Raw genomic sequence first — 27,444 nt, 5'->3', positions numbered from 1 at the left:
TTTTTACTTTGTATTTTCATCAAATCCTCTATTATTTATTTTCTTTTCCTTTAAAAGAAAATAAGACAAGAGTTTACTTTTTCTTCAGATAATGTTTCTGCATGTTTGTCGTTTTCACCTCTATTTGCAATTAACTGAACTCCTCTTGATGTTGCTGCAAGTTTCTAAATGAATAAGAACGTTTAATGGAGCTTCTTCTACGTTCATCTCTTTATAGGTGGCTTAAGCAAGATCCGGTGGTCATTACACTGAGTAACATCACCTCACCTGGCAATTTACAAAATATATCTGCTGGTTGTAACCATCCAATATGATCCACTGTGAGCAAAATGCTTATCAATAACAGACCAGCAACTTTAATTGTCAGCAACTTTTCCATGAGAGGGGTGACAATTTGTCCAAGAGTTTCTTTTTTAGGGATAATTTTGGACAGGAGTGCATGAATCAAAAAGATTTTGTGACTCAGCTTTTTATTCCCTGCAGAAACACAGTTTGCCGCTGTGTTAAGCTAGTATTTTGTGTTTGGTGTAATATTATCATACAGTACTGTGAAAAGTACTTGTCCCCTATAACTGATTTCATGAGTCTTTGTATTTATTGTCAGACTTAAATGTTTCAGATAATCAAATGCAATATTTGAGGAAAATAACCTGAGTAAATACAAAATACAAGCTATACAAGCCAACCTGGACCCTTGCAAAAAAATAATCTTCACCTAAACCTAATAGCAGGCTGTAACCGTATTGGATAAGCAGTTATAGATATGGGATGGAGGATGAATGGTGAGGTCTCCTAATTTTTCCACATGAAAGCAGATAAAACATTGTTACTTTGCTACTAACATATTGTATAGGCATATACATGATTCATCTTTGTGTTTTTTGTGGTATTTCTGCCGCCCTATAGATTAGTTGTTAACCATGTTTTGTCACACATGTTGAGCAGCATGTTTTTTAAGTAACTTGAAGGACAATTTATCAGTACAGACAAGCTCTATTAGACTGTCTGCTGGGTTATAATCATCAAGTTGCCTTTCCTCAGCTTTTGTTTCAATCATTGTTATTTTTGTATTGACTGGAGACTCGCCGATTCTGAATTTAAAGCCCCCAGATTATCGACTGCTGCTCCACCAGAATGATGAGTATTTTACGGCTCAATGTTGCCCTTAAGAGTCCTTCGTATTTTGCGCTCTCCTGTTGTGTTGTTTCTTTATTATTATTATCATTATTATTATTATTTCCTGCTCCTGCAAAACGATAAATGACCCCGGTTGTACTGTTGCACTTTCTCCTCCCTCCTTCCCTCTTGTATCAGTGCTGTTGTTTTCATTTAGATGCATCCTGCATGTTGTTTCTGATGGAGTCTGAAGAGCCCTGCTCGAGTTGAAGAGCGCAATCAGGAATGACAAACACCACCGTACAGCCGCCGCAAACACCAACACGCCGACGCGCTCACACCCCTGAGTCCATCAGTATTTATCTCATCACTATGGTTGTGTGATTGAAAGTGAAACGAGGAATTCATTTACCTGCTGAGAGAGGAGGGATCGTTCTTACAACCTTTCATCTTTAATCCTGCAGTCTCATTTGTAGTGCAGCCGTGTTTTCCTTTAATGTGGTTCTAAGGTTGCCAATGTGTGTCTGATCTTGATTATGGCACTGTAGGGAAACACATGGAGGGACATCATCATTAAGACTGGTTTGAGGATCAATATCAGGACCTTCAGCAGAAAGACTCTGTCATTTACTGTTAGAAATAGGCCTTCCTTGGCGTGCCATGGTGGCGTAGTGGTTAGCGCGACCCGTATTTGGAGGCCTTGAGTCCTCGACTCGGCCGTCGCGGGTTCGACTCCCGGACCCGACGACATTTGCTGCATGTCTTCCTCCCTCTCCTTCCCCGTTTCCTGTCAGCCTACTATCATATAAGGGACACTAGAGCCCACAAAAGACCCCCTGGAGGGGTAAAAAAAGAAAAAAAAAGAAATAGGCCTTCCCTCCTCCTGTCACAGGAGGACTGAAACAGATACTTCATCCACAGCTGGACGACTTCAACAGGACAACCAAAAGCAGAATTAAATAGAAGTTTTTATACACCTTTATTGATATTCCTCTAGTTACGACGTTTAAACAATATTAGGCCAATATGGAAGATTTGTTTGGTTGGTTGTAACTAAAAAGATGTTGTTATTACTGTATAGAGGAACCGATTATAGAGATTGGGGGCAGTGGCAGCTTATGATATGGGCAACATGGGCATCTTGAAGGGGTGATTCGCTCAGGGCGCCAGCTGCTTCTGATTTTGGGTGCAGAAAAGCTTTATGGGCAGTGGCGAAGAACGTTTTACTTTTTCATAACATGCAAACATAAATCTTATCAGCTGCAGCACTGTTCACAAAAGAGACAGAAACAACAACAAAAAAAGTCTCCATTTGTTTCTTGTCTTTAAATATTAGACAGGCGTCTTCACTTCCTTTTTTAAGTCTCTTTCAAAAACTAATTTTTTCTCATCAGCGTTAAGCTCAGTGTGAATTCACACGCCTGTTCTATTTTATGAGTGTTGCATATGTTTCATCTCTTGGTCTTATTTTATTCTTGTACAGTTTCTGGGGAAACTTGCTTATCTTTAAATGTAATTTATCAATAAATTGGATTTCGATTTTATGTTTTCGGAGCCGTTGCTGTAACAGTTTCTGTTTCTTCTAAACTCTGTGATTAACCAGCATAACGATGTTCCTAAAGTTTTGGGTTTCAAAATGCACTCATTTGCAGTTGCAAACCTACACTAATCAGGCAAAAACACTAAAAGCATTGACGTGTGAAGTGAATAAAAACCCTGATCATTTCTTCATCTTCTGCTCCCGGTTTGCTGTAATCTGTATTTGTCAAAGTGTGTAACCGAGGGCCAGTGATGCTTGTGGGAAGCCGAGGCTGGACCATGTGGTCTGATCCCACAGATGAGTTAATGTGGCTCAAGCTGCTGAAGAAGTTAATTCTGGCTCCAATAAAAAGACTTCACAATACACAATGGATTGCTGTTTGTTGCATATGAATGAAAAAATCAGATGAAACTTTATGAAATATATCCATAAACTAACTTTTGTCAGTAAAGTAACCTTTTTTAATTATTTATTGCCACATTTGTATATTCGTACTTAAATGTTTATGCTTTTTTTGTTTAAGAAATGCAAATATTTACGCCCCTTCATGCTTCTTTGTAATCTGAGCAACCTAATGTGGAAATAGGTGAAAGTTATTGATTACAGAGCCTCTCAGGGTTTTGTTCTCCATGACAACCACTCTGGAAAAACAGCATCTTTTTCGCGTCTCCTCTGCCTGCACGCCCCCAACCGTCAGCTCACATCCCAACCTTTAACTCGCCCTCACTTTATCCACTGCGGCGCTTGTCCGTGTTCGTGTCTCAGGGGAGATCCGAGCAGGCCGGTGGTGAGTCTGGATTTAAATAAGTGGATATACAATCAGGGTCAGAGCTGACAACGGTGAATTCCTGAAGCAGTACTGCAGGATTGTTTGCATTTAAGAGTTTAGTGGTGAAATTTTGTTCGCAGGCGAACTCGGTGAATCAGTGTGCAGAGACGGCGTTGCTCTCCTGTCATGGCCTGATGGTGGAGTGGATATGTCAGAACTAATTATGTCTACCCAAATCAAACAAAATGGCTCCTGTTAGCTCCTGCATCTACATTCTCCATGCAAACTGAACTTTATTATGCACACACACACCTGTCTGCTGGAAGAACTCAGTGTTTGCAAATTACAAGAAATCCTAAAGCTCTTAATATGTCGACACTTTTTATTTGGTCTAAACTGATTTGTGTTGCTTGAGGAAACAACACATTTCTCAAGATTCTTTAAAGATATGTAAGGGATAAAGAATTTAATAGGATGTAGTGTAATAAACAGTTTTGTTTTGTTCTTTTTATTCAAGTTTTTAAGTGAAATGTGCTTGTTTTGTTAAGATGCATGAAATAATGTCATTTATTGCACCGTGAAAAAAAAATGTTGTGACGATTTATTTTAGTCTGATTAAATAAATTCCTGTTTGCAGCCTCCAAAGCCAAACCTTATGATTGTGTTTTAAGCCTATTTTGAAAAACCGTAGCGTGTTTTTTATGCACAGCTCGCAAATCTGAAAGGATCGTCCTAATCAATTCACACTTCCAGTGACATTTACGGTAACAGAGACGCTGCGACTCCTGGTTTCTCTGCGTCACGTGATCTGCTCTGCATGGTTTACACAGACGTCCCAAACTGTCCAGGAGAGCGCAGCTGAAACAATAAGTATTGAGTTGTTCATAGCAATATGAACAAAATGTAATATGCTCATAGCAAAGCAAAAGGTTATGAAGCAGGAGAACAATGTTTCTCTGTATGTTTTGTCTGAATAAAAGCAGCTGGTATAAAGATTGAAGCAAATATGGAGTCTATTTTTTATTTTTTTCTCCGATCATATGCTTTTGAAGCTGCTTAACTTGACGGGTCAGCCAGGATGCTGTTTCAACTTATCAAAATAAATTATGTGTGTTCCTCGCTACTGAGTCCACAGAGGTCAAGATTTACAACCCACTTCAGAGCAACCTTGACAAAAAGGTGCATTATTACCAGCTTGACTGTGTTAAAAATGTAATAATATACAAACTGTCTTCCATGCAGGATGGGAAGATTACAATCAGACACTTATTTTCCCCAACAATTAATTTAAAACAAGACAAAAAGCAAATTATAAGAAAATGAAATATGAAGTCTAAAATATAACCATTAAAATTGTATCAAAGTTGTTATTTCTAACGGCGCTTCTCTCTTATTTGTGCCGCTGTGTGCGCTTGTTAGTCCATGTCCTGTCAAACTGCGAGCGATGCTGAAGAGGAGCTTTGAAATGAACAGGTTGGCTCATCAGCGTCCCTGCCCATCAAATGCACACATGTCGAGTCATTTCTGAGCGATATTCACTTAAACTCCACTTTTTAATGAGTGAAATTTGCCCCATGAGCTCAGTGAGCGACTCTCCTCAGTGATCGGGTTTTATATGTGCTGAGTTTTACCGTCGTTATTGTTGCTTCTGATTGATTCCAGCCATTAAACCGAAGCACTGTTGTTCCATCTGTGCATCTGTTCCTGCGTAGTTTGTATCATCATGTTGACTTGCTTTTATGTTAAAGTTTGTGATTATCTCATTTACCCCAGCATACAAGCACTACAAGATGAAGTAGCTGACATAAGAGTTTTGAGGTTTTTCTGATGATTGCTACATTTGTACATTCAGGATCACCACAGTACATGTTTTCGATGAAAAAGGAATCAAGTTCTTTAAAGGCGTGAGAGAAAAGGGAGTCAGATCAACAGGAAGATATTTACTGACTGGACAACCTGCAATTTTAACTGTCTGCTCTGGGCGTTGTTATGATGAGAACCTCACATTAACTCTGTAGTGCTTTCTTAAATATATGGAAGAGTGCAAACATTTAATCCTCTAAACCACAGACTTTAGTGTATCTAATGGTGATTTTATGTGACATGCATTGTTGAGAAGTGGAAGGAAAGTGAGACGTGGTATTAATTTTGATCAATAAAAATCAGAAAGGTGTGTTGTGGATCTGTTACTCTGACACCTTCAAATATACACGTATGTAACTCAAGCTCAGCAATAAGACCAGAGGCCCTTTGTAACTCTGGAGGAACTGCAGAGATCCACGGCTCAGGTGGGGGGAAGCTGTCATCAGAACAACTATCATCAGTGATAGTCAACAATTCTGGCCTTTATGGAAGAATAGGAAGAAATAAAGGTGAAGGAAGACTAGCAGAAAACGCTAACTGAACATTTTGCCTTCATTCAAAATGGTGTGTAGTCAAAAAAAAAACCCAAAACATTTCACTTTGAACACACCATCACAGGAATTATCAAGCACTCAGTACCTTGGAGAGACTCTCCTCCCGTCCATGGTGGAGGTAAGGCCATTTTCTTCAGGCGTACCAGCTGCTGCTGGACTCCAGCGAGGAATCTGGAGCTGATTGTAAATAGGCCACCTTGTTGAAAGTCACTGTATGGTGGCACAGATTTTCATCTCTCTCTCTCTCTCTTTTTTTTTTTTCCTGGGTGTTTGTTTTGGATAAACGGACTTTACAGTGAGTCAGTGTTGACTGGCTGAGCTACTGTATTTCTCTGTGAGCAGGAGCTGTAGTGGATGTTGTCTGCCTAGATGGGGTTGTGATTGATAGCACTGTCTTTCTCTGAGATCTGGGTATATCCTATACATGTCTTGTCTATTCTTTTGCTTTCTTGATGCAACCAATCACCAAGAAAGCCGTAATGTTTTATTTAGTTTTCTGATATCTGTGGTATTGTTCGTCCTGCACAGTTAAACCAGTCAAGCATTTTCAAATCAACCCTTCCTGCAGACTCGGCTCATATCATCAGCATGTGTTTCTGTGCCGGTGTTTGTTTATTTCTGTTTTCTTGACCAAACCTCACTTAAAAAACTGCCCAAGGCATCTTCACTGGCATCTGCAGCTGTGAGCTCATCTGCCCTCCATGTGCGTACGGCTATGTGTAACCTCAGAGTGACATATGCTGCTGCTGCTGCTGCTTTTTGCTGTATTTCTTCCTGCTGTGTGACGTAAACACAAGGTCAGACTGGGCGAGCGTGTGGTGGGTGAGATGCTGCGTATTTGAAAAATGTCTGAGGGCATCTGCCTGCACTCAGACATGCACAAAAATGGAAACCCACATCTACGAATGCCTTCGCATGCATGAGCATTTTTACGCTGCTGTCAGACAGCTTTTCTGTCTTTGTCTTGCACACCCTCACACATGCACTTGCACACTCTAGTGCAGTAACACCAGAAGCAGATAGAGGATGCTGCAGGATTGTGAAAATAGCCTGGCCAATCGGCTGGCAGGTTTTCTTTTCCTTTTTTTTTTCAGAGCCCGGCTTCCCACTGGCACATCTTCTTCTCCTCTTTTTTCCCTCCTCCTGACGGTCGTCGTCTCTCTCCATCTATCTGTGTCTCTCTCCATCTACCATCCCCCCCACCCCCACACCCCACACCCCGGTCGTCATCTTCTGGGATTAAAATTGGCTGCAGCCGGTTGCTGTGTGCCGGAGCAGCAATTGGGAAGCAGAGGAAGACGGGGAAGACGGGGAGGTTTCACCAAGGTAAAGGAGGATGTGTGGCGGTGGGATGTGAAGCTAGAGGACGCCAGGGAGGACAGGCTGTCAGTGGATATATATACCTGTGGAGAAAGACGTTTTTTCTTTTTTTTTTTTTTTTTATCAACATCTGGGCCAGCTGCTGTTGAGGTGCATGGATCTCACTCCCTCTTCACTGTCTGGCTATCTTCATATCAACCTCTCTCTCTCTCCTCTCTCTCTCTCTGTGTCTTTCTCTGTGTGTGTGTACTCGTGTGCATGTATTAATATGTGTGTGTTGGTGTCTGCATGCCCAACATGAAGCCTGTGCCTGAATACAAAGCAGAGTGGTTTATCAGAGAATCACGTCAGGCCTGGATGTTGATGAAGGTTTTACCTATGCTTCCTTTTTTTCTCGTCATTCCTCCTCTGGCTTTTCTGAAAACAGTGATGAAATGGTCTCAGTTTGTGCGAGCGGACGATGCATTATTGTTTTCTGAGAATCACAGAGTCACCTGTGTCAGGGACTCGTGTGCATGTGTTTGCACTGGGGCCCGATGCATTTCCACTCCAGTGCAATGTGTCAACCCCCCCTGACAGGTAGGCGCTGCATCAACTTGTAGGCCCAAGGCTGTTGACTCAGTTTGGCAAGAGGTCAATATTGTATGCATGACTGGGAAGACATGTTTGTCATTTGTAAATGCTTAGGATGTAACCTCATCCCTTCCGCTGTCGGATGTGATACTATTGCATACCAAATGTTGCGTGTAGAGTGAGTTCCCCTCCTCTCGTCCTCCTGGGCTCCTCTTGTTTTAGATGCAGGCAGGAGAAACTATTTGTGGACCTTCTCATGAATCTTTCCCCGCTCTTTACTCCTCTGCGTACAGTTGTGTTCTTTGCACAGTTCTATTGTGTTGCACTTCAGTGACTTAATGACAAGAAAAAAAGCTTATACAGCATGTAATCTATGGAAACAGAGAAGCGTAGAGAAAAGTGGGTGCGAGCTGTTGTCCTCTGTAGCTTTTGTTACCTGACCTGCTGACATCGCACATTAAGTCCCTATGGGATCACCGGTTTACACAATTACCCTGACGTGTGCGTTTGGGTCACTGGTAGCACTGGTTGGCTTGATTTGGCTGTGAAAGTTTGTACGAACTACAAGCCTGAATGCCTTAAACATTCAATTTGTAACTTGTATTGCTTATGAAGCATGGCAAGTGGTGCTTTTGATACCAAAAATACCTTTTATTGTGAAGTTTCAGACAACAGAAATGACCCAACCCCTCCCAAAAACTCAAAGTTTTCTCCACTATCTCTGGCCTTACAATACAATATGGTCACTTCATGTGTAAGAGATGATGAAGGCAAAAAAAAAAAGTTTTTTTTGCCATAGAGACATAAAATCCCATAGAGAGCATATTGTTTTTACTTGTGCTGCTAACAGTTTAGATTACTCTGCACAATGAGCCAAACTCACTGGTTTTCTGACTTGCAAGTTAGACATGGTTAATCCAAAATTTAAAATAAACGTGAAACTTAGAATTGTCTAATTTTGAGTTTAGAAAATTTACCTCCCAAAATATGAATTCTGACTTGGAAAGTTGTAGATTCTCAATGCCCTGATGTGAAAATGGATTTTGCTGCTTTCTAAGTGTATATATACAGATAAATCACAAAATTATTCAAATTGCAGACAGATTAAGGTTTAATCTATGCTTCTATGACCTGAGGTAACGTTATGATGTGGCTCGTTCAGACTTCAGTCTTGAATCTGATTAAGGATTTGTGGAAGGAAGCAGGAGATAAAATTAGGGTGATGCAAAAAGCTGATCTATAAATCCGTCTTTGTTTATACGCACTTGTTCTTGAACGGTCAAGGGTTCGCTGGTGCCTATTTCCAGCGATGACTGGGAGAGAGGTAACACTGGACAGTCCACAGGACTATTACAGGGCGACACAGAGGACAGACACACAGACAAATTAGAGTTATCAGTTATCATAACAGTCAGGGTTTTAGATGGTGGGGGGAAGCTGGAGGACCCAGAGAGACACCACCACACATGCACATGGAAAACATGCAAACTGAATCCAGAACCTTTTTACTGCAAGGCATCAGTACTACCAACTGTGCCACTCTGCAGTCCAAGATTGTGATTACTGTAATACCAATCATGATGTTATAGTTAATTATTCAGAAAGGTGTAAAAAAAAAATACAAAATTGGACATTTGGCATCAAATGTAAAAAAAAAAAAAAAAAAAAAGAAAACTACATATTTTGTCGGAAACAAACTTTCTGGTTGAATGTTGATGAATTTCAACTTAAATCTGCCAAGATGATAATTTTAGGCTCAACTGAAGCTGCAAAAAAACCCAACAAGCAAACAAACAATTTCTTGCATTTCTTAGTGTTTGAACATGTTTGTAACAAAGTTCCTACACTGATGAATTACATAAATCCAGACAGAAACACATTATTACCTGTTGCTGCTGTTATGCAGATTTAAGATTTAACTGTCTAGCAAGTCTATTGCTTTTCCAACCAGCAAGTTAAATATTGTCCATGTTGCATTTCACATATTTAGAAAATAAGTTTTTTTGGATCAAGGTTGGATAAATAAAATATGTCATAAAGTTAGAAGTCTGACTTGGAAAGCAAACAAAACATTAAAATTTAGGATCGTTACTATATAAGTGTTATAAATAATGAATACATTTTAGCATGTTTACTGACATGTTTCTGGTTAGTAAACATGTTCTTCCAGGGGTTAAATAATTTAGGTTTAGAGAAAAAAAAACACATTATTAATGGGGTTTTTTTTTTTCGTAAACCTGCTCACTAGACACAACCATCAACAAAATCTGCTGGTTTTCTTATTTTAAAAAGGCAACACTGATGCTGTTAGGAGTCTTCATGCTCTCTCTGTGCATGCATGGGTTCTCTCTGGGTACTCCTGCTTCCAGTCAGTCCAAAAACACTGACTATTAGGTCAATTGTTTATTGTTTAAGTATAAGTGTGTCTGTGTAATGTTGTGAGTCTCTGTGTTGCCCTGTGATGCTTTAGCGTTGTGTGCCGTGTCCCAGTATACAATCGCATGATATTCCTAAGTATGTGGTTATATACATAAAATCCAGGTCAAAGTGCAATTTGGAAGGACTTTTGCTGCTACCAGCCATTGACCTGCTCACTGACCTCAACAATGACTGCTTACTTGCAAGTAATTAATTGTACTTGAAAATTTGGATACCTAAAGTCAAACCAACCTCACATACAGTATGTGTTTGTAGTCTTTGAAATTGTATTTATTGTTTCATGAAATCTGTTTGACTCACAGTATTGAACAAGGCCTGCTAGTAAACATGTTGCTACAGTTATTAAAGTCAGTCTACATTCTTATTGACTTCATCAGCTTGGTCATTGAAACCAACCAATAACAAACTCATCTGGTTTTCTGTCTAACAACTTGAATAAGGAGTTCTAGTGACTCCTGAGAAAAGTGGGCTTTGAACAAACAAACCTTACATATCCCTGCTGCTCCACATCAATGTGTAAAAATATATTTTAATAATAGTTACTTGCTGCAGCTTTATTGGAGAGTTCTCTTTCAGGCCAAAAAACTATTAGCCACCGTGGCTAATTGTCAGCCATCTTAATTAGCTACATGCAAAGTTGATTAGCCTGCTGATTAGCTGATTGCAGAGTTGTTTAAAAAAGAAACTTCTGTGGTTTAAACTGAGGTCAAATGTAACTTATTACAAGCTTAGACAAAGAACTGTGAGCATACATTCTGTAGACTAAATTGTGTAGCATAGTGTTGGTTATAAAAAATAAAATAACTGCTTAGATGAGCATGTATGGCTACCAGTAGCTACATCCTGTTTCTCACTGATCAGCAGTGCTCTCTAGAAACCAGATGTTTGTTTAGGTTTGGAAAAAGTTTCTACTCCCTGGAGTCACTCAGCAGATAAATCTACACTTGTTACTGGCCCAGTTTTTGTCAAAGTAGTAATATCTGACTGCTTATACTTTCTGAAGTGGCTGAAAGTGTACAAATGAATAAAACAGCCTTTTCTCTAAAACACTACTGACCTCCACAAAACATATAAAAGTGTTCAGGTTTGAGAAGAGTTGACTTGCTGTTTCTCATTTTAGCTCATTTCAGTAGATTTTCGGAGACCGTTTGAGCAAAGCGTCTCTTTATACCTGATCCTGACTCAACTCTTTTTATTTTATTCTTTTAGGGGGGGTAGTTGACAAAGATTTGCGGCACTACCTCAACCTTCGCTTCTCCAAGGGCTCAGTGGACCACGACCACCAGCAGATCATCAGAGACAACCTCTACCTCCGCACCGTTCCCTGTGAGTCCGTACTCTTCTCCTCATTGCTGTTCCACTCCTCTCTGATCTCACTATCCTAATGCTTTAGCGTAGTTGTTTCTTTTCCCTCTTTGTTTCTTTTTAAATAAGATGCTCTCCACTCCTCCCAGGGCCTTTTTTTTTCCCTCCTGTCCTTTTTCTCCCCTTTTAGTTTTGCCTCAGGATGTTTCCCCTTTATTTCTTTCATTGCACACACTGCTCTTTCCTCTCCGTCTCTCGCTGTCTATCGCTCCTTCTTTTCCCTCAGTCGTCCGAGGTTTCCACGGCAACCACCTTCTTGTCTGGAGGCTTGCGTTGTCGTGATGCCCTACCCCCTTCAGCACACATTCACAACACACACAGAGATGATAAAGAGATAATAACGTCTCTCTTGGAAGTGTTTGGAAAATTTCGGCGTGCTGGACAAACAAGCCGTCACTCAGACGCTTCCTGCCGGCGGGTTCGTCATGAAATCTGGGTTTTTGTCTCTCTCTCTGTGCCTTTTGCCTCGTTTCCCCGGCAGGTCCTCCTTCTGTCGATGCATCGAACAGCTCATGAATCAGCTCGATGACTTGCTGTTACTCCTTGTTCGTGGAGCATGAGTCAGTGGATTCACAGCCATGTTTTTTTTTGGATTCAGCGTTGATCAAATTTTTCAAACAAGTTTAGTTTTGGTGTCTTGATGGTTTGTTACTGAATCCACTGAATGATTCCTTTGTTGAGCAACTTCTGCCTCTCTCTGTCTGTCATTACCTCATTTTCACCACGTTAGATTTTCTCTTGGATTTTAGATTTGATTTCAGACTCAGTGTGAAAACTGAAGGAAGATCAGGTTGTGATGTCATAATCTACCTACCGCCATTGACAGCAATTTTCTTTCTTTTTTTTTTCATTACAAAATACACAGTCTAGAAAAGTCTGATATTTGAGTTTCTCTGCCAGAATAAAAGTTTCTGTTTTTATTCATATTTTCCTTGTTTACATTGTTCCCTCTAACTTCCTTCCTTTTCTTCCCTTCCTTCTTTCTTTCGTCCCTTTGCTCCTTCCTTCCTTCTCTACTTCATTCCTACCTTCCTTTCTTTTTCCTTCCTTCTTTTGTTCCTTTCTTTCTTCCTTCCTTCCTTCCTTCCTAATTACATAGAGATGAACATGTAAATTTTTTTTAACCCAACTAATTATTTATTTATTTTTGCCTGCTTTCATTTCTTTTTAACATATAAAAATTCAGAGCCTTTGTCTTGTGCTAATCTGACAGACCTGTCATCTGCAAACAACAATGATGGCCGACAACGCCGCTTTTCTTGGCTCACTGGGGTTAATTTTTGCTTCAAAACAATCTGATGTGAAGCTGGATAAGACTTTTGTTGTGTGTAAGTTGTGCAAAAAAGAATTAGCCTAGAACCAAAACTATTCAACTCTATAGTACCATGTCACTGTAAAACATGTTGCAGCAGCTCAGATGTCCTCAACGCTAATGTCAACTTCCACAGTCCACATTTCAAAATAAGTATTTTTTTCCAAAGAAGTTACTGTGAGGGTGCTGTAAATCGACTCCCTCACTCAGGTACACACAGACAATGAGAATCTGCCTTGTTATGCTTTTATTTTGAAGACTAACTTTTTCTTTGAGGTCAACTTCCTGAGGGCTAGCTAGCTTCATGGAGTGTGTACACGATGGCAGCCAGGCTTCGCCTGCAGGGAGTTCTCTATTTGTTTTCATCCAATTAATCATCAGAATAATCGATTATGAAAATAATCGTTAGTTGCAGCCCTTCTTGGAAGTTGAATATGTATAAAAACTATAACCACCTTTGTTGTTGAGCTCATATGTCTATTTATCCAATAATTTATCTGTGAAAAAGTTTTTTGAATTGAACATGTTGCCTATTTTGTCGACCTATTGTTTTGATTAAAATGTTGATTCATTGCAAACTCTGTAATTAACTCGATTAAATTTTTTTTAATCAAGTCCCACCACTACTAATAAAGTTAGTGTGTATACTTTACAACATATATACAGAGTTTTCTAGTCGGATCAGCCTAAAACGCCATTCAGGCATAACTGCAGAAGTGAATTGACTTTTTATTATCCTTTTAATAATTTTTTGCCCAAGGGCAGTCATTCAGGCTGATAATTGTTGTTGCCAGTATGTTAAAATGTTTTCAATAACAGTGAGGAAGTTATGTCAATATCAGCGATTAATAACCATTGTGATAAAAGTTCCTCTGGCAGTGACTCATACGCCATCACCATTCAGAGGACAGGAAAGGTTGTGAAAAGCTTAAGTAGCAACACTCTGGTAGTGGTGTATGCAGAAGATTTATGTATCTTTTGCAGCTAGTTACTGTGTTTAACACCACTGTTCGAATTTGACAGTAGGATTTGCTGGAAAAGCAGTCTGCACCTCCATTTCTGTCCTTGTTTTCTGCCTCGCTCAGACTGTCGGCTGTGTTTTAGTGCCGTTCAGGCCGACTGACAGAGTGACGGCCGTGGTAATGGGCATTGGCTGAACCTTAACACCTTCTCTCTGCTAATCCTAAAGGACGCCATGTGCCCGTTTTGTTCACATTATCCCCCATTTTGCAATGATATTTCAATTACAGTCACCTTCCAACCGTTTATTCGAACAGAACAATTATTATTAGTCTGTGATAATGTAGTAATTACATCTCTGTAATTATCTGTCCATCATGTTGCCAAGCATATACAGTGTAATGAAGACTCCTACTCTTCATCTTTTCAATGAATCTTATCTGTATCTTTGTTGCAACAACTCACTTTCAGTCTTCGTTCACAATCGAGAAAAGTCTGAGAATTCCTTTTAGCATTTTCTAATCTGCAGAAAAAATGTATCATTTACAGCACTAAAGTCTCATAATGATTAACAAGTGCGCTTGTTTTCACAGTGATTTACAATAAATGAAGCCTTTAAAAGCTCTTGGGAAAACATGTGATTGTGATATAATTATTGTAGATTGAAATGACAGTACTGATTGCAGTTAAGATTTATTTATCCAAGTCTTATCGTTTTTCTTTCATCAACACGTTCCCATCATTCACCGTGAGCTTTAGCAGCTCCTTCAGGGTCCGGGGAGTGTTCATCCACGTTAGGATGTAACACACATAATCTTAAAATATGTTTTTAAGATTATATTAAAGTGTAATAACCTACCAAGTGTTGCTTTCTAGCAGTCCTTTGTGGTGGAAAGTTTTGCAAAACGAGATATTGTGCTGACAGTTGCAGTTGAGCAGTTTCTACTGTCTTTATGCACATTTAATCAAAAATCACAGCAGTGACATTTTACTACTTGTCTGTTATCTACGTGACTTTAAATTCAAGCTGAAGGGGACATGTGGGTGTTAAAATCTGAGTCCAACACACCAATATAGGACAGAAAATCTGCAGCGTTTATCCACAAGTTCAAACTATCTCTGAAGAAAAAGTGTAATTCACATTTACAAAATGCAGTTTTCAGTCCACCAGCAGCTAAGTACTGTCATATTGGGCTGCGAAAGAAACATCAGAGCACACAGATCAACCCTGGGTGTCCCCTGAACATCGTAAGCCTCAATTTGCAGGAATTAGTGGGACAGCTAAGGATGTTTCTGCCTCAAAGACCGGAGCTGTAGTTAACAAAGCAGCTCTGAGGTTCTCCTCAAGGGTCCAGTCTGTTTGTGTTTAGTCTTCAGCTGAACCAGAGATGAGACGCCGCCATCACAGAGACAGGCGGCGCTGAATGGTGGGAGGCGGATTTACAACAGAGGGATACGTGCTGCTCCAGAACTTAGAGAGGCGTACCTCCACTACTCTCTTCGTTACTTGGCAACATAATGGTTTCTCTGGTTCTCTGGTTCTCTGGTCTGGGTTGCATATCCAGTCAATCCAGTCCTTTTCTTTTTGCTTCTTCTTTGGGGTTTTATGGCAATAAAAAATAGAACCGGATGCTCATCATACTTCTATTACATTATATCCTCTTTGTCATGTTTAGTAGTTGAAGAGGACACAAAAGCAGCAGGCAAAAACGTAGCATAGATGAGAGAATTTAATTAAACAAAGACAAAGTCCAACTTACAAATAAAGGGGAACACAAAAATCCAAGCAAACACAAAAACTGAAGCTGTGAGGGGATTCCAGGTGGACACAAGGAGAGTGATGAGGTGTGGCAAGGTAACAAAACGCACTGGCGACTAGTGACAGAGAGAGACAGAGGAGCTCAAGTACTGGGAGGTGTGGCTGATGAATAAGTAGGTAACAGGTGTGAGTGGTTAGAGCAGGAGCAAACTGGGGGGAGAAGGGAGAGAGAAAGTGGCACAGGAAATAATTCAAATACTAAAGAATAACTCAGACTGAAGAAGCATGATACACTAGAACAGAAAATAACTAGAAACAAGAAAAACATAACAAGAATCACTGAGGAAGAACAAAAGTGGAAAACAGGGGCAAACTAAATGGAGAAAGCTAAGGAACACCAAAATAACAAAAATCCAAAACCAAACTCAAACAACCCCAGGCCCCAACTCTTGAAAAATAGTTTCCCTAAAAAACATATGTTTTCCCCCGTCAACCTTATTACAATGTAATAATATTGTTAAACCTCGGTTCCCCAGGTTGTTCCATGAACAACACTATCACATCCCATAAATGCATTTTTGTTTTTTAACCATTTCCTCAACCCCACTCCAGTAACCAAACCCAGTAGGATGCTTTTCCCGTGATAAAGATGTTCTGATCAAGTTCTGGTGCCCAATTCTTATTCCACTCAGCATTATCTCTGATCTCCTATTACTTCCTCTGTTCTTTCTAACCTCAACCTTTATTCTGAATGCTGTATAGATCTCTTCCTTTTGATCCATTATCCCTCTGAAGTTTCAGCTGATTTATGGTTTTTGGCTTTTGAATTCAGATTAAATCCACCACAGAATATAACAGAAATAACCTTTATTGACTCTGTGGTGAAATTCAGATGTCCCAGCAGCAAAGTGACAGGCAAATGAAACATGAAGATTCATACATATATATATATATATATATATATATATATATATGTACTAACTGTACAATAAGTGCTCAATTACAACATAATATGTCCAACATCTTCTAACTAGTGTCACATTGTCTTATTATTGTTTTAAATGATGGTATCAACTCGAATTACAGAATATGATGACCACTACCTGTAAAGAGTGTAAATAGATGACACTCCACTTTTGGTATTTTTGAAAACTATAAACCTTTGGGTCGTGAGCCACCACTTTAGAAATACTTGTCTTGTATACTCTCTTGTTCATTTGACAAGTCAAAGAGTCAAAGATTTTTGAAATACAGCTGATCTAACTCAGTATAGATAACAGAAACCATTCTTAGTAGAAAACATAGAAAAACAGTGACTCCGTTTCAAGCAAGTTTAAGGCTATTTTTTTGTACTTCCATGCCTAAAATGTTACAAAAACTGCAGAACAAATCTAGAAATTTAAATCCGGTTAAGTATAGTAACAAAGATATGAAGGAACCCTGTGCTTTGAGTTGTCCCTCTCTGTTAAATGTGAGCATGGTTCATTTACATGCGTTGCTTGACTTTTTGGGAGTCCTACGCTCAGTTTAGTCAGGCATTGCTAAAGCATCAGAGTGACACAGCGTCAGATGGCTAACAAACCAGTGATGGTGGTCCTGAACGCTGCTCTGCGCTGCCCGCCGGGGCTGTTTGTTGTCGTGAATTGAAGCGTTTGACAATCACTGTTTGGTTTTTTTTTTGTTGTTTTTGTTTTTTTCCTCTCTCGTCTGCAACGCTCTGACCATGCTGTCAGAGTCGGTCTGTCAGCTTGACGAGCAGACGCCACTCTGCATCACAACATGCTGTCAAGGACGTGGGAGGAGGTGTGTCTGGCTGTCAGGGAATCTGTATATGTGTGTGTGTGCGTGCATAGAGCTAGAAGGCTCACATGCTGACATCAACTGCATTCTGTTATGTCATTGGGCTCAAGGATAGCCTGCTGCACCCCAAACATAATGAGCCTAATGCAAGAATGTTCTCTTTGATACCAATGACATGCTGCAGACTTTGTATTTTAAGCTGCTGCAGTTGTTTGTGAGTTGGGGCTCTTCTTTTTGAACATGCACTTACCTCTCTTTAAGCGCAGATGGCAAAACAGTTGCAGGATTAACACTTGGAGGACATTTCCAGATTAAAAGCATCTGAAGACACTTTTAATCTGTGTCTGAAGACACTTTTAAACTGGAAGATGTGCTAAAGAGTGAAAACTGACTTACAGTAGTTCCTTGAAAAAGTATTCTTACCCCCTTGATTTTCCACATATTTAATTTTAATTCAATATATGTTATAGGCCAGCACCAAGTAGCACAAACCTGTGAAGTGAAAAGAATGTGTTACATTTTTTTAATTCTTCATATTTCCCTGTGCCCCTCTGCTTGGCCACCCGTAAATAAAATCACATTTACAAGTTGCCCAGCTAATCATTATTCTGAATCTCAGTCTTAATCTCCTTATAAATCCAGGCGTTCTGTAAAGGCATCAGGGGTCAGCATCATGAGGAACACAACAGATAAAGCCAACATGGAGTAAGCTTTTAGATTTTGTGCAGCAGCATTAAAGATGTTCGTCCCAGATCTCATAGTACTTTGCAAATTAGCAAAGTACTATAGCAAATACGACAGGTTAGGCTGAACACAGTAGCCCCATAGTGAAACATGGTGGTGGCAGCATCATGCTGCAGGAGAATGGGAAAGCTGATGAGATGAGAGAATTCATAAAATACATGTGTGAAAGGCCTAGTCAAAGTTCAGACTGATATCAGACTAATATTGAAATCAGATAATGGTTTGATACTGACTGAGGTGGGCTAAATTAACACACATCACAATTTAAAGATTTTTAGTTGTAAAAATATTCAAACTAGGACTCAATTTTTCATCACTAAGCGTTTTTGTCAAACAAAATCCAAATAAAATACAGTGAAGTAAAAAGCTCATGAGACACAAACACCTTTACAAGGCACTGCATGTGCTGGAAATGTAAATGTAGAAAAGTTTTACAATAATTCCCACAATGGCTATATTCTTGTGCTTTTGGGCTGAGATTCAACCCTTTATTTTAAATTTTAGGGAATAATTGACCCCTTCAAGACAAAGAGCATCTTCTGTTTCAAAGTGGAGATGAGACTGTTAAAATGGACTGAAAGAATCAGAAAATCAAAGAAAAAAAATAAGGTAAAAGAAACAAGGGGATCATAAAACAGACTGTGGGGGAAGGGATGGTGATAAATGTAGACATGAGCTACTTTAGACTCCTAGAAGATGGGAAAAGCGGAGAAGACAGGCAGAGAGGCAGGAAGAAAGAAGATAGAAAGTGTAAAACAAGAGGACGGAGGCTGTTGGGAGAGCGGACGTGCTCCGAGTGGAGGGAGAAGGCAGATATGAGGGAGTCTCGTAAGTAATTCCCAGGAGAAGCATCTCTTCTCCTGCTGTATACGCAGAGACATCAGCAAAGAGGCTCTATAAATAGCCTGAACAGTGAGCAGCACATTTCTGTACTCAGATAGCCTATAAATACATGCAGCTTCTGTCGGTTCACATCCAGTGTTCTGGACTCTGGCTGCCCGGCAGCTTTGCAGCGTCTGACAGGGAATCCTCCGGTGGAGACACAGAGGAGGGGCACATAAAGATGTTAATGGGGAACAGAGCCAGGATGCATAGGATGGAGATCGTGATGGCGTATGACGCACGCGTCTGATAATGATAGCAGTAATGAAGATGACTATCATAATGATGTGAGGAAATGATGCGTGGAGGGAGAAAGAGACCTTTATAACCCTGATGAATGCATGATATTTTAAAACATACTGTTAATTTTCATGCCAGGTCTATTAGACAGAGCACTCTACCTTAACGATTAGAAAGTAAAGTGATAAAAGGCAAAAACATTAAATGCTATTGATATTTAATAAAATGCACGTTTATACTTGAACTTGCGACACTTGTCCTCGTGACTGCTTGTCTCAAGCTAAATAAGGAAACATTTTACGGGGAACAGTTTTGTCTTTAACAGCTGCAGTTTTCTTTAGAGATTTTTTAATCTGTTTTAATTTTAACGTATCAATGAGCTTGGATGCTTTGGAAAGTTCCTCCCTATCATCTTTTATTTATTTAGATTTTGTTTTCAAGATAGCAGCCTTTCTTCTAAATCTTTAAATTTGATTTCACTAGTATTTCTTCACTCTTCCTGAAATTTGGATTAGTCATTGGACATTTCTTTCCACTACCTAGATAAATAAATTATAAGATTTTTTAGGATTCCTCTTAAAAGAAAGCCTAAGCTATATTTGTATTCAAATCTAACATCACTGTGTCTTTTGTTTATTTAATAAAAACATTCAAACCAAATAGAAAAACATTAGTTTAATATAAAATATGTAATGCAGTAGAATACAAAAGATTTGTACTTCCTTTTTTTTCTGACTATATTTTAGCCCCTAAACTCACGGGACGATTCAGTGTTGTGCATAAACGCATCAGACAAGCAAAGCAGCAATTTTGAACTGGATCCTTTTTCAGTTTTATACCAGCATCTGTAAAAACTACCAGCAATATTACAGTTTAACACATAAAACAACATTTTACTGCCAACAAGATGATCATATGAAGTTGAACTGTTAGTATATAGGCAACATTAACTCCTTTATTTGTGTCACTTTTCCGTTTCATTCATGTAATAATCAGACAAAGTACATTTTGTTGATTTTGTTTGATAGACTAACACAAAGTGATGCAGTGAAGTGAAAAAAGAATAAAATATGTTTTTATTTATTTCGCTAAAAATAAACTTGAAAGTGTGGCATTCATTTACAATCAGCTCTGAGTCAGTACTTTCTGGAACCACTTTTCATTACATTTACTGCAGATTTTTTTAGGTTTCTACCAGCTTTGTACATCTACAGACAGACATTTCTGTTCATTCATCTTTTGCTAAATATCTCAAGCTCAATCAGAGCCAAGAGTCAAGACTATAGCAGAATTGCGTAGGAAAGCGAAGCCCAGGCTGGAAGTTGATTTTATTAAGAGATGTCAGAGAAGAAGGAGAGAAATCTCCCCACATTTTAGATTTTTATTTGTAAAGACTGTTTAAAACCATGTATGTTTTTCCTTTCCCTTTGTATTTATGAACTATTTGTTTTGTGTTATATAATACACATATTAAAGTTTATGACAGAAGATGGAAAAATCCAAGATGCATGAATAGTTTTGTCAGAAGCAGCACCGATCAAGACTACGTCAAAAAATACATCAATCTTTTGTGTTGGACTGATGGTGACATTAAATCAATCATTTATGTAAATATGTTTTATAGTGATCAGCTATAAATGTATTAATGTAACTGTTTTAAATTTAATTTATGTGATTCTTTTATTGCTGGTTTACTGATGTCATACCTCATAAAGTTTGATCATCATCTACATCTTAGCTAGCAAAATATTTTACTTAATTTCTGTTTACATTTAAAAGCTGTCTCCATCTTGTCAAAGCCCATTAATGGACATCCGTCAGCTGACGCACCAGGCTGCAGTTTTCCTTGCTCGCCTGTCATTATTACACTCATGCAGAATATTTTGCCTAACTGACCTTTTGCCATAAAGCTGACTTAAACTTGAATTCATTATGCTATTGATGTGAAAGTCAAATGGACACTTGTTATAAATATGCTGGGCCGAACCCGGCTGCTTCAAGCCAACAGTCAGTCAGTGCCTATGTAATTATTTCCTCAGCAAAGGAAGCCGTCATATTTGCCAGATTCTTCGCTGACAGTCATTTTAGGAATGCTAGTCATGATCATAATGGTTCAATGAGCTGATAAAGATACGATACGTTCCCTTTGTGTTTGGATCTGTGGGAGAGTTTATTGTATGTGCACAAAAACACAGCGCACTTATCTGTGGATGTCTCTTTTTTTATTCTGTTTGTGTGCAGAGATTTAATAGGGCGGGCTGGTAAATGAATCATTTGAGTGTTACATGCCGTTCTGTGTTGCTTCTGTACGCATGTGTGTTTCTATGAGAGGAGAGAGAAAAAGAAGTACATCATCCCCCAGGGACTCTTCTTACAGGGGTGATTTGCCTGCTGGCGTGCTCTTGTTAAAGGGCTGCCTGACATGCTTTGATGTGGTTCTGTGCTCCCTGCAGTTTGATTGGCACAATGGATTAATGTTGTTGCACAGATGAAAGAGACAGCGAGGGGATTTCATGAAACGAAAACCTCAAATATTGAACGTGATTAATGAATTTGCATTGTTTGCAAATTGCTTTCTATCTTAAACGTCTGGAGAAGTGTTGTTTTGTTTCTCTTTTGCTTTTCTTTAGGTCGATGCTCTCACTCAAGCTGAGTATTTATCTTCACACTTCTCCACTCAGTGTTAGTCTATGATTAGAGCGATGAGTCCCTATCATGGTCAGTAAGCAGCAACACCTCTGAAATCCTAATTGCTTGCTCTGATTGGTGTTTTCTTGCACACACACACTCAGAATACCAAACTCGTGTGCCATCATGACCCGCTCTGTCGTCCAATGTCAGTCACTCAGCTCTACAGACTAATAAAGATGCTTTTCAGGCTATTGCGGCTGATTTCCATCGCCACAGGAGACACCTCAGTACAAAGGTAATTTCTCAATGTCACACAGTCTCCAACCCTGCTGGTTACATCGAGCAGCACTGTTGTGTCTCAGGTCAATATGCTGGTCTAAAGAATCAAGCTTTGTTGAAGCCTAGCTTAGAAAGGGAATTAGTCGTGATCCTGATTAAAGTGCATTGTTCATAACTGAATATTTCTACTAACGGCTGAGGGATTCTGACTATAGATTTAGCTTTTTGTCCGTAGAGGAAGAATCTTTCCTGCAAATAATGATGTGAAGGTGGTTTAAAGGTGGTTTTTTTTCACAAATTCATGCTTAGATAATCAGATCTTTTGTCTTCTTAGTTCTGTCTATTTTGAGCTCCTGTCTGATTTGTTTTACGGCGTCTTGTCACTTAAAATCCAAATAAGCTGCTGGCCGCGCCCGCAACTCACATTTACAGTGGCTACAAACTGATGCACAATTTTATAGCCCTACATTTTTGAAAAGCACAAGTGGAACCTCCTGCACGACAGCACGGAGCATGGAAACTATGTAATTTCAGTCTTATTTTGTGGAGCATTAGTTATAAATTAGTGCACAGTAGGAAAGGTCATTCTCTGGTCTGCCTGAAGACTGCAATTTATCTCCATGCTGACTTCAACTCGACTAAATCTGAGAGCATCCTCAAACCGAGAGCGGGAATATACATGGGGAGATGAGGCCTGCAGCTCCAATCAGAGTCAGACCTGTCTGCTTGAACACCAATTGAATGACTATGAGGTAACCAGGTGTGAGCTCTCAGTGGTGAGGCTGAGACAGTAATTGATTGTTGTGCAAGGCAGTGACCTGTAGCTACGCGCAAGAGAAAATGCTCAAACTGAGGAAGCAGAAACTTGTAACACCGAGCGGCATGTCTGACATAAATATTACTTTGGTACAGCAAATGTAGATGTAGTTGCTTGTTACCATGGCGAGTCTGTTTCCCAGGCGGTGGTGACATGTCGTCGTCGGAGTGTTGCCATGTCGCACCGCTGCATCTGCAACCCGGACTTTGTAGTGTAAATAAGGATGTCAGTATGTGAGCTCGATCATACCTTCTCTGCAGACCTGCTGTCATGCCTCACATCTGCTAGCTGGGACGGAGGAAAGACGGGATGAGCCCCATGGAAGAAAGAGAGCAAGAGAGAGGAAGATGAGAGCATAATGAGGGAAACAGGAGAGTGGATTAAAAAAGACAGAGAACGGGAGTAATGGGGACAGAGAACACCAACACGGGACAAATGGATGGGAAGAGAAATGAGGTAAATTGGAAACAAGAGGAGGCCAATTTAAAACAGCAAGACAATTAGACAGACAGAGAGAGAGAGAGAGAGACAGGGAGACTGTCTGTCCTCCTCTCTGCTGTTACTCTGCTGTTTTCTATGCCATGAAAAAGATTCCTGGTAAACAAGCTCACAGTTTTAAAGACCGAGTATTCTCCTTCTGTTTGATTCTTTGTTTTTGTTAGCAAAACCTTCCTTATTTCCAATTACCTTTGCTAAAGATTTTAGGGTAGACATGGGCATTTATACTTCATTTGCAAATTAGGATTCTTTTAACACTCGGTTGGTAACTACAGTTTTCAGGGCCTGCAGAGAAAGACACAGGTGAAAGGAAACATTCACTGTCTGCAATTTTTCTGATGCAACACAATTAAAACATATCTTTAAGCAAATGTATTTTACTCTAAGCTGTACCCAAAGTGAGTTTGACAGACTCTACAGAAGAGTTTGGCCTGCAGCTTTAAGGGTTATACAGTTCAATCCTCGATGCATTTAAGGCCGATTGGATTAGGGACCCAGAGGAATCTAGGAGTGGTTTTTGTTTACTGGTTCGCAGACTTTGAATCGAGCAAGGTTAAAGAGGAGAAACAAAAAGCAGCCTGTGCCGATTCAGCTGAACAGACATCCAAACAGTCTGTTTGCTGCTGCGACATTTCGCTTGGCGCTCATTACACACAGGAGACGTGCGCTAATACGTATGTGTACCTTCATGTATAAAATCCTCTTCTGAGCCCACCTGGGGATTATTGTGAAAGAGCGGCACACCTGTTCACCTCTTGGAGAGTATTTTTAGTCGCTGTTGGATTTTGGTGTTACAATAGACTTCGTAATAAATCCAGTGAACTCCCAGGACAGCCTGATGCCGGTGATGGATGAGATGCTGTGAGAGACTGAGCTAGAAGCCCGACGAGGGACCGACCGCATCCAGTTTTATTCATTAGAGTTTGTTACACACTCCAATTACTGTACAGTCGCCCCACGTATTCGTACCGCAAATGTTTTACACAAAGGGACTTTTTTTTTCTAACAGTGATTCTCAAGGCTCTAGAGGACATAATTATGTCAGTAGCTCTGTGTGTATAGATTAAAGTATTAACTTTTAATATAAAAGAGCCACTTCTTTGTTCCCACACGTACTCGTGCTGAGACTGTATTATTGGACCCCCTTTTCCCCCACCCCTTTATTATGATAATCAGCCCATCGATAGAGCTATTTTTAGCTCCTAGTCGCTGCCGCTCTGCTTCTCTCTCTCGGTGACTTCCTGTGTAATTATATAAATATGCGTATGAATACATGTGTACATTCTCAAACACCTTTGCAGACTGCAAGGTTAACCAATCAAGTTTCTTCCTCGATGTCTCCATGTCTGCTGGTGCCTCTTTTGTTTTTCTCTGCCAGTCCATTATTCAGTAAAGGTCTTTGTCCTCTTATCATTTGACACCCAGTTGAGTTATTTCAGTGCATCAGCTACTTCAGCTTTACTCCTAAATGGACTTTCCTTGTTGTGTTTTTAAGTAATCGCTCTCTCTCTCTCGTTCACACACACACACACACCAACGCACCCACACTCACACACAGCTGCCCTCCCCCATGTGAAAATGTTTTACAGTAGCTAGCTGTCATGGTTTGGACCAGCGAAAGTCTTCATCCTCTAAAGTGGCAGCTTTGAAGCTTTTCATTGCTATTATATATTTAAAGCATTTAAGCCATAAATCTCTGCTCCGCTTAGACTCCTACTCACCTCTGAGAGGTTTGGCCACGCTGTCTGATTGCAAAGCGAACACCTTTTTTGGCCTGCAGCCTGTTTTATCCCTTTATTAGTAAGATCACGACATCCAATCAATAGTTAACAGCAGAACTGCTTTTGCCTCCAGGAGGGCATCACTTTCTTGTCTGTGCAGCCTGCTGTTCGTTTTTAAAAATCTGCTTGTGCAGCTTGTTGTTCCCATTAATAATTACTGCATCATTTTTGCATAAAGCTATTTGCAGTCATGTATAAAATAATACCAGTCCAGCATCTCTAACCAGATCAGCTTCTGTTTTTGATAGAAATTATTTGTCTACCTGAGAAATAATTTACTTGTAGGTCTATTAGAAGAATAGAAAACTGGTCTAACAGTCATGACTTAATTCCCACTGATTCTGATTTAAAAATAAAATATGTTCAAAATAAAAACAGCGTGGCATTCTGTGAGGAAGATTATTCATCATTTGAAACAAGCAGTAGTCAAAGAAGGCGACCCAATTCAGGAAGGAAGACAGTAGATGTTGTACATGCTGGTTATAGTGCATTTCTCTCACAAAATCCCAGTACAATGTGTCATTTTACACATTCATCAAAAGCTGCATGCTCAGATTAAAAACCTAGTCGGTGAAAAGAAAACTTATAAATGGCAGAAAATAATATGCTGCATTCCTAAAATGATCTTAAATACTTAAAAATTTAAACCAAAACCAGAAACATGTAAAAAAAAAAAATTCTATAAAAAAACTTAACAGTAAACACACACTTACCTGACAATCTGTGTATTCCTGTAAGAATGTGTGACCATTTGTTGATTATGACAAATGTAAAAGCACTGAGTTTTCACTATGAATAAAAACGTTCAGCATAAAGAAATATTTTATGACTTATGAAGGCAAGATTGTTATGTTTAGATCTTCATAACTTTTAAGCCAAACCCTAAAAACTGAATTTACACGAGGAGATGCAGGTGTTATGGTATTGGGATATTTCTGTGATTATCTCTCACCAGAAACATGAAGAGATCATCTCGCCTCATGCCAAACGAAGGGCTGCAGCACGACAACAATCCCAAGCGTACCACTAAGAAAGCAGCATCTTGGTTCAAATGCAGCCAGATTGCTTGTGGTCAGCCCAATCCTCAGATTGAAATTAAAAATAATTCTGTTTCTGAGTGAAAATCAGGAAGTGCAGAGAACTCAGAGGTCAATTCAAGCAGAGGCACCAGAAACTGGTCGACTGCATGTCCCCACAGACATTTAGTTTCTACTTTAAATGTTTGAATTTATAAAGGAAATAACCTAGAATGCATTCGCATGTATGGAAATAAAACTTTTAGAAGAATTTTTAACTGCAGTTGTACCAACTTTACACTCACATCTAAGCCTGTCACGATAACAAATTTTGCTGGACAATAAATTTCCCCAGAACCTATTGTGTTAAACAATAATATTGTTGTTTTTAGACCATTTTCAAGCAATATAATAGTAATAATGGCATAATAATGCAAGAACACATTGTCAAGGATCAATAAACTTTAAATTCTAATGAACATTGTAAGATATTTGAAATATCCTAAATAAATAAAGACAACAACAGAAACAACAAATAAAATTAATTATAAAGTCTGTATAAACAAATTTATCTTTCAAAAAATGGGGTAGTTGAGACCAAAGCACCAGACTGAAGACTTTTATCATTCAAGTTTTGGTAAAAAGAGAGAGAAAAGGAGAAAAACGATAAACCAAGCCAGTGAAAATTGTTGAGTTTCTTTTAATTTATTATTTGATTAATTGATTCATTGTTTATTGTTTCAGTAAACAATAAGTAGTAGATGTGAGTAGGCCTCACATGTACTATGTGAGTAGGCTTTACGTCTACTATGTGAGCCCTACTCACATCTACTATTTTGAACACAACTGCAACACTGGACATTTCTGTGAAGTCACTCGAAGAAATGTCCTGCCTTTGTCCACCAGTGTCCTATGAGTTATAGATTTTATTTGACCATTTCTGTCCTCCTTGTTTTGTCTCGGAAAGAAAATTGGCAAGATAAAGACAGAAAGGTGGCAACCAGAGCAGAAGAAACACAATATGGATTTTTCTGTTTTATGCAAAGATTTACTTTGTCGGTATTTACCATAAGCAGTGGAGACTATTAAGAGCAAGTAGTAAAGCAGAAAACCAGGTAATGTGCTAAACCAAAGGAAAGGAGGGGAAAAAGAGGAAGAGTCGGCCTATCTGCTTATATGAAACTCT

At 39.3% G+C, this 27,444-nt stretch overlaps 1 protein-coding gene across 1 annotated transcript in view; it reads left to right on the top strand.

The window, feature by feature from the left end:
• The window catches only part of LOC116729186 (membrane-associated guanylate kinase, WW and PDZ domain-containing protein 2-like), a 158,220-nt gene that overhangs the window by 14,471 nt on the left and 116,305 nt on the right, over positions 1–27,444 (top strand). Inside the window, 1 exon segment of the mRNA XM_032577559.1 lies at positions 11,384–11,500. Coding sequence (XP_032433450.1) covers positions 11,384–11,500 — 117 coding nt within the window.

This window comes from Xiphophorus hellerii, chromosome 2 (assembly GCF_003331165.1).
Source record: "Xiphophorus hellerii strain 12219 chromosome 2, Xiphophorus_hellerii-4.1, whole genome shotgun sequence".
In the NCBI taxonomy this organism is placed as follows: domain Eukaryota; kingdom Metazoa; phylum Chordata; class Actinopteri; order Cyprinodontiformes; family Poeciliidae; genus Xiphophorus; species Xiphophorus hellerii.
This window is presented reverse-complemented; position numbering and strand designations above follow the sequence as displayed.